General features: G+C 38.6%; 1 protein-coding gene across 1 annotated transcript in view; it reads right to left on the bottom strand.

The window, feature by feature from the left end:
* rngtt (RNA guanylyltransferase and 5'-phosphatase) overlaps positions 1–18,190 on the bottom strand; it is a 69,800-nt gene that overhangs the window by 27,398 nt on the left and 24,212 nt on the right. The window contains exon 11 of the mRNA XM_028397543.1: positions 13,219–13,383. Within this exon, the coding sequence (XP_028253344.1) occupies positions 13,219–13,383 (165 nt within the window). The remainder of the gene's footprint in view (positions 1–13,218; positions 13,384–18,190) is intronic.

The following is an 18,190-nucleotide window of genomic DNA, read 5'->3' as shown; positions in this document are numbered from 1 at the left end:
GAGTGTGTAAAGACAGCAGCCAGGATGAGCTGAGCCCTTTGTCCTGGAACTAAAACCTCAGAAAGTTTCTGCAAACACAAAATGATACTGCACAAACTCTACTATGTTGTGATATTTATGCTCTGCTGTGAATGACTACCAATCTGATACATACTGTATCCCTATACTGAACCCCTATACTGAACTACCATGAAAAGAAAACCACTGTTGCTTTCATGTTAAGAAATCAATTTTAAAAAACTAATATGACTAAAACCACACTGAGGAGAAATCACTGCATACTTTTGAAAGGTGGGAGAGAGAGAAATGATGGCAGAGGGAATAAAGTGAAAAAGAAGGGCTCAAAAATACAGCGTTTAATTTACTTTTAATCTTGTGTTTTTAGGGCCGACTCTTTTACATAAGTAAATTGTAAGAGGATGCACCATAAAGACATGAATACTTTTGTCTAGATAAGCATGAGTCACTGCTGCAGTTCTGTCAGGGGACGTATATTTTGCAGCATTTTATGTGAAAACTTTTCTGTATGTTTATGTAGCATACAGAAAAGCAGGAAATGGCCTTGGTCAATAAAATAGAAAGCAAATGCATTAGTGCCCTGCAGTGGATATCAGGTATCATATGGAAGCCATCACGATGAACTACAGTAAAAAGAAAGGCATTTTAAGCATGCAGACAGGCAGTGAGCCACGGAACAACAGTGGTATACAGAGTGCCCTTTTAAAACATATTGCATCTCCTCTCCTGTAGGACTGATAGAGACAATAAAATGAAATGATTAAATTTTAATTAACAATGCCTGAATATTTCCACTTACTGCCCAGCACTGACATTTCAATAAGCAGGCAGCGACATTATAAAGTGCCTGTTAGCAGATAGCAAAGCATTCAGGAGATATGAAAACCGTCAACAATCGACAGAGCCAATGACACATTCATTGTGCAAGAGATGACAGAGAGTCATCATCTGTCTGGATGCTGCTGGGAGACGAACCAAATTGTAACCTGAATTACAAACACAAGAAAGTGAGGAATGACACATAACTTTATCTGTATTTAATGCATTCATACACGAAAGAACAAACACGACGGGAGGGAGAATATGTCTGGTGAAATATACCAAATTTTCCGGACTATAAGTCGCACTTTTTTTTTATCCTTGGGTATGCAAATTATACTCAGGTGCAACTTATCTATGAAAAAATATAAATTAGTTAGCCTTGTGTCCTGACGTCCCATTACAAATATAATGGTAGCTGTTCTGTCCCTCTCCTGACAGTTCTCTTCCACCTCCAGCTTGTCCACACTTTGCATTTCAAGCATAGGTGATGCACGTGGTAGATATGTCGCTAATTCCAGACAGCTATAGTAGTACAGTACAGTACAGTAGTCTGCCTTTTACTCATTTACAGGATATCTATAGGAATTTCTGTGCAGTGAAGCTAATCATTTCTTCATCTGAGAACTTGTTGAAATGCGTGCGTCTCACTCTCAATGTCCTGCAGCCGCATCACTTAAGTTAAGAGGAATTCAAGAGGCAATGTTACGCTAAAAATGGTGCGACTAATACTCCGGTGTGACTTATCTATGGTTTTTTCTTCTTCATTACGCATTTTTTGGCTGGTGCGACCTACAGTCCGGAAAATACGGTACTGTGTGTTTTGTGTATTATGTGTGCTTTGTCCAGGCATAAGCCAAACCTGTCTTTGGTTTAAGACCACAACTGTAATAGGGCATAAATGCATAATTAAGGTCAGCTTCAGAAACAGGTAGGTGTGTTACAGACTGTATGTTGTCTGTCTAAAGCTGATTTATAGCAGGCATATTGTCCATTAACAGCTTTACTAATTTTTCAAAAGTGATTTTCAATTTTCCCTAGAGTACAGTGATTCTGTATTCCGCTGGATTATTTCTCATTTTTATAAAAACGCTTTTGTGCTACACATCACAATTTTTCCAGACGAAGTGCTCAGGGAAACAAAAAGTGAAGTCATTAGGCCTTAGAGGAGCGCTGCGCACATTTAACTAAAGCTACTAAAAACTGTTCACTCCTTGCTCTATGTACAAAGAAAGCAGAGCAACATCAGTGCTCTCCAGAATGATGAATGAGTCACAGCAGATCACACAAAGCTTGACAACCATGCTGACATGGAGAAGGCAGATAGCCAGACTAAAAAGAACTGGTGTCTTTATGAGGGAACGGCACGTAGGCGTTAAGATCTGGGAGTTCCATTTCAGTTCTCTTGCCATCTTAGCACACCCACCCACCCGCTTCGGTGAGCACACTGAACCCTGGATGGAGAGAGGAGCAGGAAGAAGACACACAGACGCATCCTCCTACAGTAAGGAAGTTCCTTGGAGTGGTAATGCAGAGAGAGGGGGCAGGGACCCGGCTTTCATGGTAAACCTCTTTAGGAAGGAAACACAAAGCTGAGCCTGGTACAGTAGGGTTGTGTGGGCGGGAGGCGAACAGCAAAGCCCCATTAAGAGATCAAGCTTTCATTGCAGACTCCAGGGCCGACACAGGACAACGGAAGTGCTTGGGGAGACAAATTATGCAAAGCAGGGTCTTTCCCTTGGAGAGAGTGAATGCCAGAGTGATGGAGGTCAGGCCATTTTCCTCTCCAGTGTTTCATTCTTGGTTACCATTCAGAGGAGGACACAATGACAGATGGTATCTGGTTTGTGGCATCAAGTGTGTCACTCTAGTTCCTTCTGTAATCTGTTTTCTACAGAGTAAAGGTGCATCTATATTGGCCAATCAATCTGAAAAATCACCTTTGCTCTAATTCACACTTACCTTCATCTACTTCCAAAATATGAGAAACTATAAAATATGCAAGTAAACTGTCATGTTTAATTAAACAAAGAAAAACAACACAGGCATGCAAACATCCAACTCAAGTAGTCTCTGTGACTACCTCACTTTCTTGAAATCTGACAGGCTGCAACTAAACATTACATTGATGAATAATTCATCAATGTAATTCATTCAGTTTTTTGTAGAATAATAAATCCCCCAAAAATATTTTCCACAAACATACCCTGTTCCCTTTTGACCCCCCCACATTAGAGAGGAAGGAACAAGGTTTGTCGCTGAGCTAATCTCTGACAGTGATATAGGTAATGGTCCTGCACATCTGATGACTTGATGCATAAGGAAAAAAAATACCTGACGGAGAAACCTGGTGAGCAAAACTAACCTGTCATCTAAGAAAAAACAAAAAACAATCCATCAGTTGGAAGTCTGTGCTTAGCTTGGTCTGTTCTGGTTTTGTGTTGCTTTTTTAACTGTAGAGACTAATTTAAAGCGGAGCTGCAGAAACCTCACAGGGCAGCTGGATTCTCAGGAGATATGTCAGATCAGGAGGCAAAGCACGATTCAAGCTGTGAGCTCATATCCAGACAGAGGCAGTTCAGTCCAAACAGTGTATTATGATGCCAGCAGTTACAGGTGTGTTTTAATATGATAATGATTGGTTCTGGAAAATTAAAACTAATAAACTGGAAATGTATTAAGGCCTACAATCCCATTGTGTTGAGGGACGTGGTAAGATTAATTAACTTTTTATTTTCATTTCATCTAATCCTGTTTATAACGGTTCTACTGCATGTATGTTTCCAGACAGTGCTGTGTTTTGCTGCCTGCTACCATACATCACTAGTAGGGGGATTATGGCTTTAACTTGAACTTGACTTTGAATGCACACTTGTTAGTGTGGCTAAGAATAATGGATAGAATGGGCAGGTCTATGGACTTGACTGGATTACAAAATAAAGCAGAAATGAGCAGAATGCAGAGTTTTCTGCTCAAGGTGTCATCCACCAGACTAACGCCAAGCAGGAGGCACTGAATAGGACTTTAAACGTCCCTTTAATCAACAAAAGCAAATAAACGGATGCAAGCAACAAGAATATAACCACAAAATTCAACAAAACAAGTAACAAAGATATAGCAAACACTATTTCTAAAGCATCTCCTAACAGTAAAAAGCTATTTATGCTGTAAGGAGATAGAAAATTAAAAGTTGAGTGAATAATTAGTATCATGCATGTAAAATGTTTCTGCACCTTATGCTCTCATTAATAAGCACACTGTGTGCCGGCAGCATGTTACCATTATCAAAGCATCTCTGTGCCTCATTTTCTCCATCTCTTCCTCAGCACACCTGGATGATATTATGCACTTTGCTTTCCTCAAGCCTTTGTATTTTCCTGCTATCTGCTCACGATCATTTCTCTGAGGAGGTTTAGGTGCGGGGGTTGAATCAAAAGGTGGAAAGGATGGATTGATATTCCACTCAGACTGTGGGGATGTTGCTGGAGGCTCCTTTCAACCCTAATGTGAATGGCCCTCTGAAGCGAGGCAGTTCTGTATTAAATGAAAAACCCACATCAGAGTGTACGGGCAGGGGTGCTAAACCACTGGCTGGCTCGGAGTCAAACAAGGTTACACAGTCTGGAGAATTTCAATGGCTACGAAATATTGTCTTCTGATGGATATTGGACGTTTCATATGAACCATGATCAGGATAGAATTTTACACAATCATTTGAGGTGACAAGGAAATGATGAACTGTGACATTAACACTTGGAGGATTAAACCAAAATGGAATGGCATGAAACTGGAGCAGGCCAGGATGATGAGAATAACAGAGCACAGCATGAAATTGAACTGTTACAGAGAGAAACTATGGGGATCTGGACAGGTGCCGTGATGTGTGACAAACATTACTCAAAATCCCCTACAGTAAAATTTAGGAAAAAGTTATTGTAAGATTAGTCAGACTTTAGGAAAACAGGACTTACAGTTCTACATAGCTACAAACTGAAACTGGTGGATTTTTAGGCTTAAACACAGCACATCCTCACACATAAACAAAGTGATGCAGACTGCAAATATGAGGTGTGATGGATTTTGACATTAATTTGACTCCACATGTTTGAAAAGGAGACTAGAGTTTTAGATGGATAAACTTTGAACAATGATTTACAAAGCGTTAACAGCCTCACCGATAGTTTTAAAACACTTAGAAGTAGGCTTCATATCTCAGCTTTTGGTTGGATGGTCACATTTTCATTATCAGTAGTTGTTTATTAGGGTTAGGCAGCGAAAGTTGCTGGTTAGATTCAGATAAAGATCAAGATAAATAAATAGATATAAAAAACTTTTTGCATAACATGAAACACTTCTCCCATCTACATAAAGCCTCTGTACCATTTACTTGGCTGCCATGATGATTCGTGCCACTCAATATATTTTACATGCACCTATTTATCCACTGAAGCACAGCTGCAGTGTCATTCCCCACATCAACATGCCTTTTGAAAAAAGGGGGTCCTGTATATAGTGAAAAATAATAATAAAAGAACCAAACTACCAGTGGAAAAATATAATAAGTACATCTATTCTAAGCTGTACTACAGACATCCTCCTCATGAAACCCCCAGCCCTGTTGTATAAGCAGACATATGACCTTTCTGCTGGTGTATGGGTAGGTCAGCCTTTACAGGTTATCATACATGTGTGTTCTGCACAATTTCCAACAACATCCTTCACCATGAAAATAACCAGTGGTGGAGGAAGTACTGAAGCTTGGTACAAAATATATACTATATATATATATAGTAAATATATATAGTAAAAGTAGAAGTGCTACATCAACAATCCTACTTGCATAAGTACTCATGCACTGAATATATATATATATATATATATATATATATTTGATTTCCTGATTTCCATTGCAAAGGATGTATGATCAGGTTACAATAATCAAGGAAATCATCTTAAAATTAAAATTGACAATGTGTAGTTAATTTTCAGTACCCAGAACCAGCTATGGACAGGTCTGTGTGTCATGAGGCAGGCTGTGGGCATAGAGTCAACAGAGAGGCTGGTAATAAAAAAAAATTGCCATTTAACATTTTACTGTGTAAGTATTCCTGCTGTAGATTAATGTTATGTTATGTTATCCATTATTGGATGAATTTGTGTAAGCAGACAGTAGCTAACTAGTTAGCTAACTGAGCCAGTGCACCGGCATCATGATTAAAGCACATTATAAAAACACAGCTGGCAGCGTGACACCACCTCCATGCAGAGTCTGACCTCACATCAGTCCAGCACTGTATTCATAAAATGCAACAACTACAAACATTGTAGAAATGTAGTGGAGTAGAAAGTAAGGATAATAGCTGCAAAATGTAATGGAGTAAAAGTATGCACTATTATTTTTACTTAAGTAAAGTATAAATACATGAAAATTTACTTAAGTAAAGTAATGAGGTACTAGCTTTATATCGGCCTACTGGGTAGCTTACACCACAATACATCAATATTTTACATGTGAAATCATTTCTTCTTTAACTAATCCCAACCTACTATACACTAAGTTATGACAAGTTATTAAAAAATTAACCCATAGATTAAAGTTATCATGTTGATGAAATGGGACTTTTGGGCCAGTGCAGGGCTGTTGCTGAAGCAGCACCATAGCTAGTTAGACACATCAATGGCCTGTCTCCAATGGAAGGAAGATAAACTGACTACCTCAAACACACAGGAGGACTGAGCACAGCCCACACACAGACACACTGGGTCATATTCACACAGACAGCAGACCGAGAGTGAGTGTAAAGAGGTAACAGCCAGGAGGCAGCCCTTTACTGGACATGCTGCTTCACTTGTGCTTTCAGGAGAAGATGTCAGAGTGCTAGGGTTGGCTGCACGTCTGACTGGTCAAAAGTTTGACTTTGTATTTGAAGGTACAAATAAAACTCCATGTAAAGGTTTAGCTGAGACATAATATTATGCAGTGAAAATCCTTTGCACCAGACTAGACCAGAGTTGTACGTGACAGAAAAAGGCTCTATTTAAGACTATAGGGAGGGTTAGGGTTAAAGCCGTGCTTTATTACATTCTCCATTTGTACACTATTCAAGTACTCAGGTAACAACAGGAGGTCACCTGTGTAATACTATCATCACGTTAGATAAAACTACTTTCTGGCCTAATGGTAGAGGAAGGAGGAGGAAAGCCATACTAGCAATAATTACATTCTTGACAACAACCTATAACAGCCAATTACATGTAATGATAACCTCTCAACTGCTTGCTGGACCAGTAAATACTGTGAGTGTAACTCAGTTGTTACACAGATACTTCCTTCCTTATACACTCATTCCGCATACACTCTTTGTATCACGATGAGCTTTAGAAAAACTCCTCTTTGAATAGTTTGTGCACAACTACCCAACAACAACAACAACAACAAAACATGACTGCACACCTTTTAAAATGCAGCTCATCTTTTTTTGTAAGAATAAATTTCTATGCCCTGCTTTAATAGATGTGGGTACCCACTTTAGGAGAGAAGCTTGACAGTAGGAAAGAAACATTTTTGTCAAGGGGCAGATAGGTTTAGAGCTCACAGAAATAATTTGGGAAAAAACTTTTCTACAGATATATGTGTTGACGTTTTATAGTCTGCAGGGCATCACAGTAGTTGATGGTGTGTCACCAATAATTTCACCTTCTATCGGCCAACAGCTGCCATGGGAAATGCCCACTTTAAGCCTTAAAGCTATGATGCTGCTTCTATGGTTGTTTGATCAGGAGAAAAAAAAAACATACACAGTTGCAATATCAATAGAGTTTGTATGTCCGACACAAAGAGAAATATACAGCTAACAAATGGTTAATAGGTTGTATATTAGGGAAAAAATGGATGCATGTTTGTGCTGTAATAGCAACATCTCAGCTCTCATTGCTGACAGAGATTGAAGAAAGGCCATAATGACATCACTATGGGTCAAACAGAAGCAGACAGACAGCACACTACAGGCAGTTCTAAGACGCAGAATCACACACAAATCCATAAAACATCTGAAGACACCTGTTGACCTGACCCAGATGACGCATGTTCCTTTTCCTCGAGTACATCAACTCTAAGCCTGGAGGGCACACAAAGAGCAGGTAAAGTGAGCCACTACATTCAATACTGCCACATACTCAGCTGCGCTCTCTGTTCAATGAATCCGACCTTTACTGTATAGATACGCTGTGCATCATCAGTTGTTGCATAATATCTTGGAGGCTTTGAAGAAAAACTAAAAAAAATCTCAAAGCAACCGAGGTAAACAAACATTAGTCATCGAGTCTATGTCGTGTGTTCTTCCAAGCAACATAAGCCATTATACAACAGTAACATTTCCTTCGGTGAGTGGGTGCAGCCGCAGCAGCTGCAGCAGCAGCAGCCGCAGCAGAAAAGAGAGAATTCAGATTATAAAGTGCAATTTGTTTTTTGAAACTAACAGTGGAGGATGTCAGACTTAAAAAAGGCCAGAGGAGCAGGCTGATGGACGGCTCTCTGCACATAAACCAGGTGGGACATGCAGATAAGCTGTAAGTTTTCCCTTGCGTATCACTGCCTGCCAACTTCCCACATTTACACTCATAATTACAACCAATGAAATACCAAGGGTCACAAAGTGAGTCAACCCAAAGTATTCTTGACGTCTTAATGAAATAATATTTGTATACAGTAGGGGTGGACTCACCACAGAGTAGCTCAGGTATTAATCTATGAAAGAGACAAAAAAGATGGAGACCTGAGGTCTTTCTTTTCCTTCTCCAACAGCAGGAGACTCGACAGCTGACTGAAGTGTGAGGTCAGTGAGCAACATGGAGCCAGCAGACTGACAGCATTCAGCTAATGAGAGTTCAGAGAGAGCTACTTTCTTCTAGTCAGACTACTGTGAACCTGCTTCAACTAGGAAAGCAGGACTCTGACTCATGAGTCTGGATAAAAAAACAAGATGACCAGCAGAGGACATTTTATATGGCATCAAGGACTGTCAGTGGCAACTAAACCCACTGAGGAAGGTAAGTCAGGGAAAAGCACGAAGTGTCTCATCATGCTTGACTAAGACTTTGCTTTTCTACGCACCAGCAATTGTTTATGTTTGACATGAGTAACTATGATGCAGCCTGCTGTACAGACTTTATTTTTTCAGTGCATCCATTTAGTTTCCACCTTATCTACAATATGAGCCTCCCCAGGTTTTGCAGCGATAAATTATTGGTTTAATTTAAAAAAAAAAGTGCACTGCTTTGTTTTTGGAGGGGGGTTAAAGGGCACATATACAGCAGATAACTCCAGTTATATTAGGCAGAACTCCCAGATTTGGTAAATCCTTATCTTGTATAGGCAGCCTCAAGCCACCACTGTCAATCAACACATTACTAAATATGCTGACCTAGATAGTACCACAAACATGCTTCAGCCTTTAACTCCTGCTTCTTTGTTGCTGTGTATATAAACAAATGTACTATCCTGTTCCTTCCTATACAGTACAACGAGACACACAGTCACAGTGAGCAGTCAATAACCAAAACATAATTTGAGCATTCTGGGGTCTAACTTTCAATCTGATATTTCTAAAAGAGGTGCACAATAAACAGAATGAAAACCAAATTAATTTAATGCACAACAGTTGTTATTTTTTGTGTGCTAGGCTTGAAATCCATTTCATTTCAGCATTTATGTTTTAAAAGAAGTCATCTCCATTGGTTGTTTTATATGCCGTACATACACAAAACCTAAATCTCACCTGGTGTGATAAAATTCAAGCTCCACAAAAACACTGTAATCTCACAAAAGCATCCAGATAACTATTTTTCATCTTAGGTTAAATGAAGATATTTCAAGGTGAGATCAACTGTTGGGTAGGAACCTGATTCTTTCTCTCCACCAATTTACCACTATCTAGACTGCACTGGGAGGGGCAGCATAATGTGCTGGGAGCAGCCAGAGATATCAATCTTATAAGGTGAACATTATTAATCTTGCTTTCTCTTAAAAAAAAAATAATGATAAATGAGACAGGGATATTAGATATTCTGGCAGAGGGCAGAGACAAACGTACACCTCCTAATTTCCTTTAGTAATTTTAATGTTACTAAATTGTAGCTTCAATAAATCTGGATACACCAGCATCCACATTTAATTACAGTGTGCTCTGCAAATGTTTGGCTCCATGTAACAGGGCATGTCTCACTGAATGTTTAATTTCAAGACCTGAAGAAGAATGAGGTCAGTTTAAAATGTTTCCTGCTTTGAAGAGTAATGAATGAACTTGAACAAATTAACCATGCTTTTCATATGCTGGATATGACGTGATTTTCAGATTTAAGAAGCACAGGAGAGCTTCTTTGCATGTTTGAGTTGGAGCTCTATAAACAAATGATTGTGAGTATGCAGTTTTTTTTAATGAATTTATAGGAACTTATTCAAACGTATTTTATTGGAAGTCATGACCACAGAGTTCTGAAATGTTTTGACTTGTTAAGCCTACTCTTTATGGAAATTGCAAATATCATCATCACTTTTCAGTAGCTACTAACACTTATTTTTATCATCTGGAAAAATATATAAATTTCCACTTTGTAAACTGATCCTCTGTGAAAACTGCCAAAGCTATTAAATTCAGCGAGCAGGAAAATCCTTCATTTAATTCCATGAAGGGAATACAAACATCTCTGCCAAAAACTCTCTTTGGCCAGTTTAGTATCCATTACCAGAGGAGAGAAATTTCATCCTTTATATACCGGGGATACAGGTTGTATTTGTTTTTTTTTCCTACAGCATGAGCCAACTACCAAATCCAATTAAAGGTATTGTACAAGTGCAGTACATCGGGAAAACAAACTCATCTAGTTGTTGGCAGACACTAGTAAGTTAATACAAGAGTTTATTTGACAGTCGGTGCACTAGCTTAAGACCATGCTCAAAACAAACAGGAAAAAACATGTCCAGCATTTAAAGTAGGGGCGTTCAGCACTGAGCAATTAAGCATATGGAAGAATTAGATAAACAGTATTTACCATACCAACAATATGAAGGTGGGTTACTGCAGGACATGAAGCTGTGACTGGAGCTGCAGGTAATTTGGATATTCTACAGAAGCTTTAAAATGTCTCAATAAAAACAACAGATGTCATCATGCAGAAGCACCGAATTCATACCAGTTTTTTTTATGAACTCGTTGCATTTACTTTATTGTTCAAGTGTATTTGTTTTCCCCTCACGCTCTCCTGTTGTCTCCTCTGGGCTCTGTGTAAACACTGCCTGCAAATCAAACACAGACTCGCAGAACTTAAGTCACGTAACGGTTTGTCCCAAGTGAGTCCATCATGGTTTAGCTGGTGTATTCTGTTTTTGGATGTTACATTTGTCTTTCCTGAAATTGTTATTTTGAGTTTGATAAAATATAATTTTAAGCTTTGTTATTTCTTTTTATAGTGGATCTGTAGGTCACACATGATCTGAACCTTCTGTTTTTAAGAACAGAAAACATGCTTTTTAAACCTGACAGCTGGAACTAAGGTCCAGGACATTTACATTCTGAATTGGTTTCTATTCAAAAGGTATTTTGACGTCCATTCAATCCACACAAGAGGGAAATTCCAAAAATACATTATTTGGTTGTCCTGATGTACAAATTCCCAGATACAAAAGCAGTCTTTGTAAGATAATTGGACAAGTGGAGGACACAAAAACGAATAAATGGCGGAATGAATGTGTAAGTGTCTGAGACGAAAAACAGCAGTCTGACAACAGACAAAAGCCATCATACAAATCCAGCCTGTAACCGAAACATCCGTAACAGGAATTTCTGGTTGATATGCCATGAAGTGGTGAGTTGTGTTGCTTTGAATTAATGAGCCAGATTCCACTTTGCCTCTTTTAATGTTACTTACAACAGAGATATGACTGTATGGGGAGCAGATGGCTGCAGAAAACACAATAGGCCAGTCAGAAACCAGACAGAGGTCCAGTGACTTCACTTCTAGAATATCTTCATCAACATGAACCCCACAGCTTGCGGGGGTTGCTCCCTCATAAAGGTTCTTAGAAAGTGCATCAGACGGGGTTAGACAAGGAGTAACGCAACCCCTTCCTTCAAGTTTTTAACAAAGCACAAAAACACCAAGATATCAGTGCTGGCAGAGGAAGACATGACAGAAGCACTAAAAACCTCTAAATGTCACCCCTCTGTACACTTTGATGATCTGTGAATATGAAGTGCCAAGATTTGCGACTGATCTCGGTCCGAGCCAAACATTGAATTAATTGTGATCTGGCCTTCCACAGACCTGATAGGGGAGCACAAGTGCAGGCCTTTGAGGAACACTTAGAAGCTATTCAGAGGATAAAAGCTATGCTGTGAACAGTGCTATAACCTGAGCTGTGGGCATTTATTCATTAAATGACAACTACAAAGGAAAGAGAGAAAATATGATCCAAAATACAGAACATTTTCCAATAAAAATCCAAAACAAAAGCAACTCAAAAGTTACTGGCAGCATGTAAGAAGGTTAATACACGACACACTGCTCCTTATCCACAATATCCAAGTGGTTGTGCAGGTGTGTATCACTAATGTAATATGCTCTACCTCCTGTATAGAACATGTTTTTATAGAAAATGTTTTCACGCACCAGCTATATGAGAGTGAGAGGGCCAGGAAGAGAAGGATGAGGCTAAAGAAGAGGAGAGGCACTGCAACTGTGTGCAACTTCAATCAAGGTGTTTACAGAATAGATGGGTGACATAACCAGAAAGCATAATGCCTCCGGCTATTGCTGTTTGCAACTTGGAACCATTATTAATAAAAAAGGCAATTTATTCTTTATATTTCTAAACAAATTAAACCAATGCCAAGAGCAAAAAAAAAAAAAAAAAAAGAATTCATGTCTTCCCCCATACTTACAAGCACACACAGAAAAGACATAACATCTAACTAACATCTCAGCATGCATGCATGGAGCACCTGAAATTTTCACCTGGGATTAATAAAATATTTCTGAAGTATATTGTAATGCTGACAGGTACCACATACGACTGTATGTTGAAGTTGAGCCTGATCCACCCCAGTGGGTTTACATCTAGGTATGAGGCACACATGTCTGAATCCCTTCCAAGGATTGCTTTCTAGAGGGTGCAGGCATGTGTTTCAGCTTTTCTCTCTCCCCTCACCTGTCATCTCTTGATAACATGAAGAAATGTCCCTGAAATCAACTGGGACACTAGAGACACAAAAACTGCATTTTAACATGCCAGGAATGGGTTTGACTGGGTCACATCAGTAAGAAAGGAAATGGGAAAAAGGAACCCGCTGTAAGAAGGGAATAGAGGACCTTTGATCACATTACCTTGCGTGATGCGTGGATGTCAAAGAAGGGCTTATGCCGGACACTGAACGGCTCCTTAGTTTTGTCAATCTGTCCATTTTTCATCTTCTCCATCCGGGGAGAGATGATTTCCTTTTCTATGCATAACAGCCGGATATTGAAATCACACTGGCCAACCGGCTGTCCCTGAAACACAAAACAAAAATCAGTTATCCAAACGTCTCCGGAAACACAAGATTATACATTTTTGTGGAAAAATAGAGTTCCCCCATCACAAACCGATTGCAATGGGGAAGCTTCTTTTGAATCCTTTTCAGAAGCAGAAAAGGTTTGATGAAAATGTGACTAGAAAAAGAGCTGAAACTCTTCTCAAGCTGGCAGAAAAAGAACTGGCAGCTGCATCAGTGCCCACCTTATTAGGTAGTTCTGTGAAATCTACTCAATTCCACGTCTGCCATAACTTCGAAGTTCTGTTGATACCATCAGATGTGTCAATTGAGTTAAATATGTTTATGTGGTGTTGTACTAGAGTCCTTTATATTGCAATTAATTATTTAGAAATTCAATTATGTTTACATTATATTGAAATGTGCTTCTCATTATTCTCATGTTCCATTTTACAAAGAATATTAAAGACACTTGTGAATATGTTGCAGTTCTGTACAATATGTGGCTTACATATACTTGAATTAACACCTCTAGTCTTCAGGTGGGCTCTGTAGCAGAACAGCTGCTTCAGATTTCAAAGATTTGCATAACAAAATTCAAGACTGAAGACTTCAATTACCTTAGAATATGTAATATATAATATTTTTTGTCCACACCACCAGTATCCATCCATCCATTTTCAACCGCTTACACACTCCACCAGTATTTATGCCCAAACACCAGTACCAGTTAATTAATTGGCAAATTACATAGGTTATCTACAGTATATAGATCTATTCTTATCAAGATACAATATATGGATAAATGTAAGTGGACACCCAGCCCCCGTGTGTTTTCTGGCCTCCATTTTTCTGTTTGTCTGTCCAGCCCATTAAGCATTTGTTTCCTGCCTCGAGGTCTGGGCAGGTCACACCAAACTGGAAAGATCATGTTTTTGAGGTTTTTAGAAAGAGGAAGCCAACAAACATGGTGAAAATCCCCATTACATGCTCTAAAGCAACAATAGGTCAAAGGAAGAAAGTCTGGAACTGTCAGTCTGACAACAGGAGCGTTTACACATTATCCATAAAATGTCAGAATATTTTTGATTGATTGACAATCAATCAGACAATTAATATGAAAACAATCATCAGCTGCAAATCTAATAGACTGAAGCTTTAAGACTGAAAACAGACCGTACATGGTGTCTATTTACTTTGAGGCACATAGTTATTCATGGTACTATTATCTGAAACTGTCACAATAACAATATAATTACTTTATCGTCTTATCACAACATACAAACAAGGTTACTGTGATGATTACGGAATATGTGCAAACACAAATAGTTATCCTGTTACTGTAGAATACCTTTGTGCCCTTGCTGTTTACTGAATATATGTAAATATTGATACATTTTAATACACCTGATTTTAAATTGACAGTTTTCAATGATTAATTTGTTTAACCAAATGTTACTGTCAGCACTTAGATTTGTAGAACCGTTAAAGTGTTGGAACGGATAATGTTCTGCCTCTTAACAGCACACAATACCATTATTTACATAGTTATTTTCTACCAGATGCTAAACTGTATATAATGTCAAGTAAGTATTCAACAGATAAATCCATACTGAATATAAATTAAGCTATAACTAGAGTAGCTCTATCTTATTCTTCAAGTCATCCAATATTTCATCCAGATGTTATTTAAGCTCTAGAGAACCAGTATGCAGGTGCATACAGAACAGTCCTAGAAATCAAGACCCTGACATTCACTCAGCTCCCACTGGGAATTTCAACAACGCCACCACAATCAAAATCATCTATCGTCTTTGTCACTATGAAGACAGCCTCTACCCATCACTAGCCTTACACACAGTTGGTCTCCACAGATAAGTGTATTAACCTGAGCCTTCTCTGCCTTCCAAAAAGACAGGACAGAGTAAAGGTGTCACCAAACCCACCTGGCAAACCACCAGAACAAAACCTGGGAGCAAAAACCCAAGGTGTTAACAAAAAAGCTCCTGAGAGAAAAATCAGAACAGCCAAGAAATTTAACAAACACGACTAAGTGTTAGCTGCTCCAGAGGAGTTATGATGAATCCATCCTGGTACAGCTCAGTCCATTAACTCCACTTATATCTGTTGCACAATTGCAAACAATGACTCACAGGTTTCACTTTTATCAGGACAAAAAAAGACATTTGCTCAAGTGAGTTCGGAAACTCTGCCAGACGGACGAGTAATTAATGTATGACAACAATTTGACATTTTGTATTTTTCACATGTTATCTAAGGTAAAAAAAAAGAAATTCAAACTCCAAGCTGCCGTTTCTGTATTTTTACCAAAACTTGGCTCTGTAGAAACTGTTCTTCATTTCTTCATTGTCAAAATCCAGATATTTCCTTTATGAGGTAGAAAGTTTACTCTCCCTTACCAGGAATAACATCAAATCTACTAAAATGATGAATGTAGTATAATAATATATGCAATTTTGAAAAAGAAATTAGGTGACAGCTCTGCCGTAAACTGCTCTTGTTTGATTAAAAAAAAACAGCATTCTGTCTACATTTCTCAAATATCTCAACATCGTCAATCTAATATTTTATGAATTTAATAAAAAGGAAATGAAACAATGAAATTTATATGGCAAAACACTAGCACTTTCAGTGGTGCTTCCACACTTGTGTTTTACAGATCAATATTGTTTGATTTACATCGAGGTGCCCTGAGCTACAAGCTGTGACTTTGGGGCTATTTGTATTCTGCTCTGACTCTCCAGTAAAGGCCAATGCTCCTCTCAAGGGCTTTCTCTTGAATTATTGGAGATGGTTGTGTCATGAGAATTCTGCTCAGATTGGATGAGGTGGATAACCAATAAATAGGTATAATTAGACTGAATAACCACACTGCGCGATACAGATGTTCTGCAATATTGTCAGATAGTCGTTATGACTTCACTGGGATGACCATGTTGCCCTGTGTTTGCCGACAACATAAATGTTTGATAACAAATGTCTGCATGACTGTTTCAGAGCTGTCCTGCTTAAATTACTTTATTACTTCAAATGATGAGATTAGAAACTTTCATTTAGGGGGACTTGTTTTTGTTTGCAGTAGCTACACTACATTCTCCTGGAGCAACAGCTGGTATCATGTCCCACACATTTGGCACCATCTGTCAGCTGTGTCATCGGGACAGAACGAGATGTAAGTGTGGATGATTCAAGGCATGTGCTGGCCACGACTGTTCATCAGGAAAACACAGCAGAGGAAAATCATGTTAACCAAACACAGCTCTAACAGAAAAATGTGGTTCAGAGAGGTATATGTCTCTAGGGCTCCATCTCTGTGAATATAATAAAGACAAACTTCCATAAATGGAGGTCCCTCCGCATTCGTTTACTGCCATCACTGATTGTCTCTGACCTACTGACTATAATTCACAATTTTTGACAAGCAACTGCAAAGTTCACCTCATGACACTTTACTCCTATAGCTTTTATATACTACACACATCCTGTTTTTTCTGTTTTTACACAACTTTACAACTAAGTGACTCCTTGAAAACTGATTGTACAATCACTCATAGCTGCAGCTATTCCACTGATAGCAGCTTGCTCTGATTCATGTCCTGCTTAAATATGGATCAACCAGGATTTGGGCGAACTCACTGAACCTTTGACTGATGTCACTGAAGGATGGTCCATCTGTATTTACAGTCTGTAGTCAAGCAAGTTATGCTGTACTAGAGTCATACAAATCAGCAAATCAACCTAAGAATCATAGTTGCTGGTCACTGGTGCTCTTTAAATTACAGTTATAAGGTTCATAAACTCTGAATAATCTCTAAACAGTGTTAAAAAACACAGAATTACTCCACAGGTGTATACATCAATAATACAGTCGACTCAGTGACATGAAAGGTTGGAAGTCGAAAGTTACGTAACCATTATGAGTGCATAGAGAAACTATATATGCACATTCATTAAATATTTAACACCAGAGAGCAGCAGAATGTGAAATACAGCCTGCTTGAGCATTAGGTGGGAGAGACTGAGGAAAGGAAAACACAGCAAAAACAGTGACAGTTCTGGGAATACTTTTGAAAGCATTGCAACTGTCTCGGATAATTTGGGATAAATGCCATTATGCACCGGTGACAAAATCAGCGTTGGGATCAGTCAGCACGGGCTTAACGTGCTTCTTCCCTGGAGACATTCCTAACAAAAACATAAATGCTTTTAGACTGTTTTTGCCTAAAACTCTTTGTAAACACATTTGTTTCTCTCTTTTATCCTTTTAATAGCAGAGATATTATATAAAAACGGTATTTCTTGGCAACGCTTTATTGCTTTGCTGTTTTTTTTAAATGAAATCCCTGTGGGTTTTAGTCCAGGTGACAGTATACAGCAGTAATGTGGAACACAAATAAAAGTAGGGTGAAAGATACCATCTATTTAATAAGAGGACCTAAAAAGGTTTTTTAGATCCACATCCCAATAAACAAGAAAAACTCTGAATCAGACCTTGAACACAAAAGAGCCTCGAGCTCCTTTACTTCACCATCATCCACTCATGCCTTGTATGAGGACCCTGGAACTGACTGTGTGTTTCTAAAAATGTAGACTGGCAGGTGATAGGTCAGAATTTATGACGTAAATATATCTAGATATACAATAGGAGCCCCCTGAAGCATACTGCTCCTGCTCCTTTATGAGTCACTTTAATACTGAGTTGGGCTCAGGAAGAAGCATATCACATGTACAGCATCCGACAGATCACTGTGCAGGTTTTAAACAGTCAGAAAATAATTAAAACAACAAAAAAGACATTTTAGAAC

This window comes from Parambassis ranga, chromosome 24, assembly GCF_900634625.1.
Source record: "Parambassis ranga chromosome 24, fParRan2.1, whole genome shotgun sequence".
NCBI classification, from domain to species: domain Eukaryota; kingdom Metazoa; phylum Chordata; class Actinopteri; family Ambassidae; genus Parambassis; species Parambassis ranga.
Note: the sequence above shows the minus strand (reverse complement) of the source record. Positions and strands in the feature narration are given on the sequence as shown.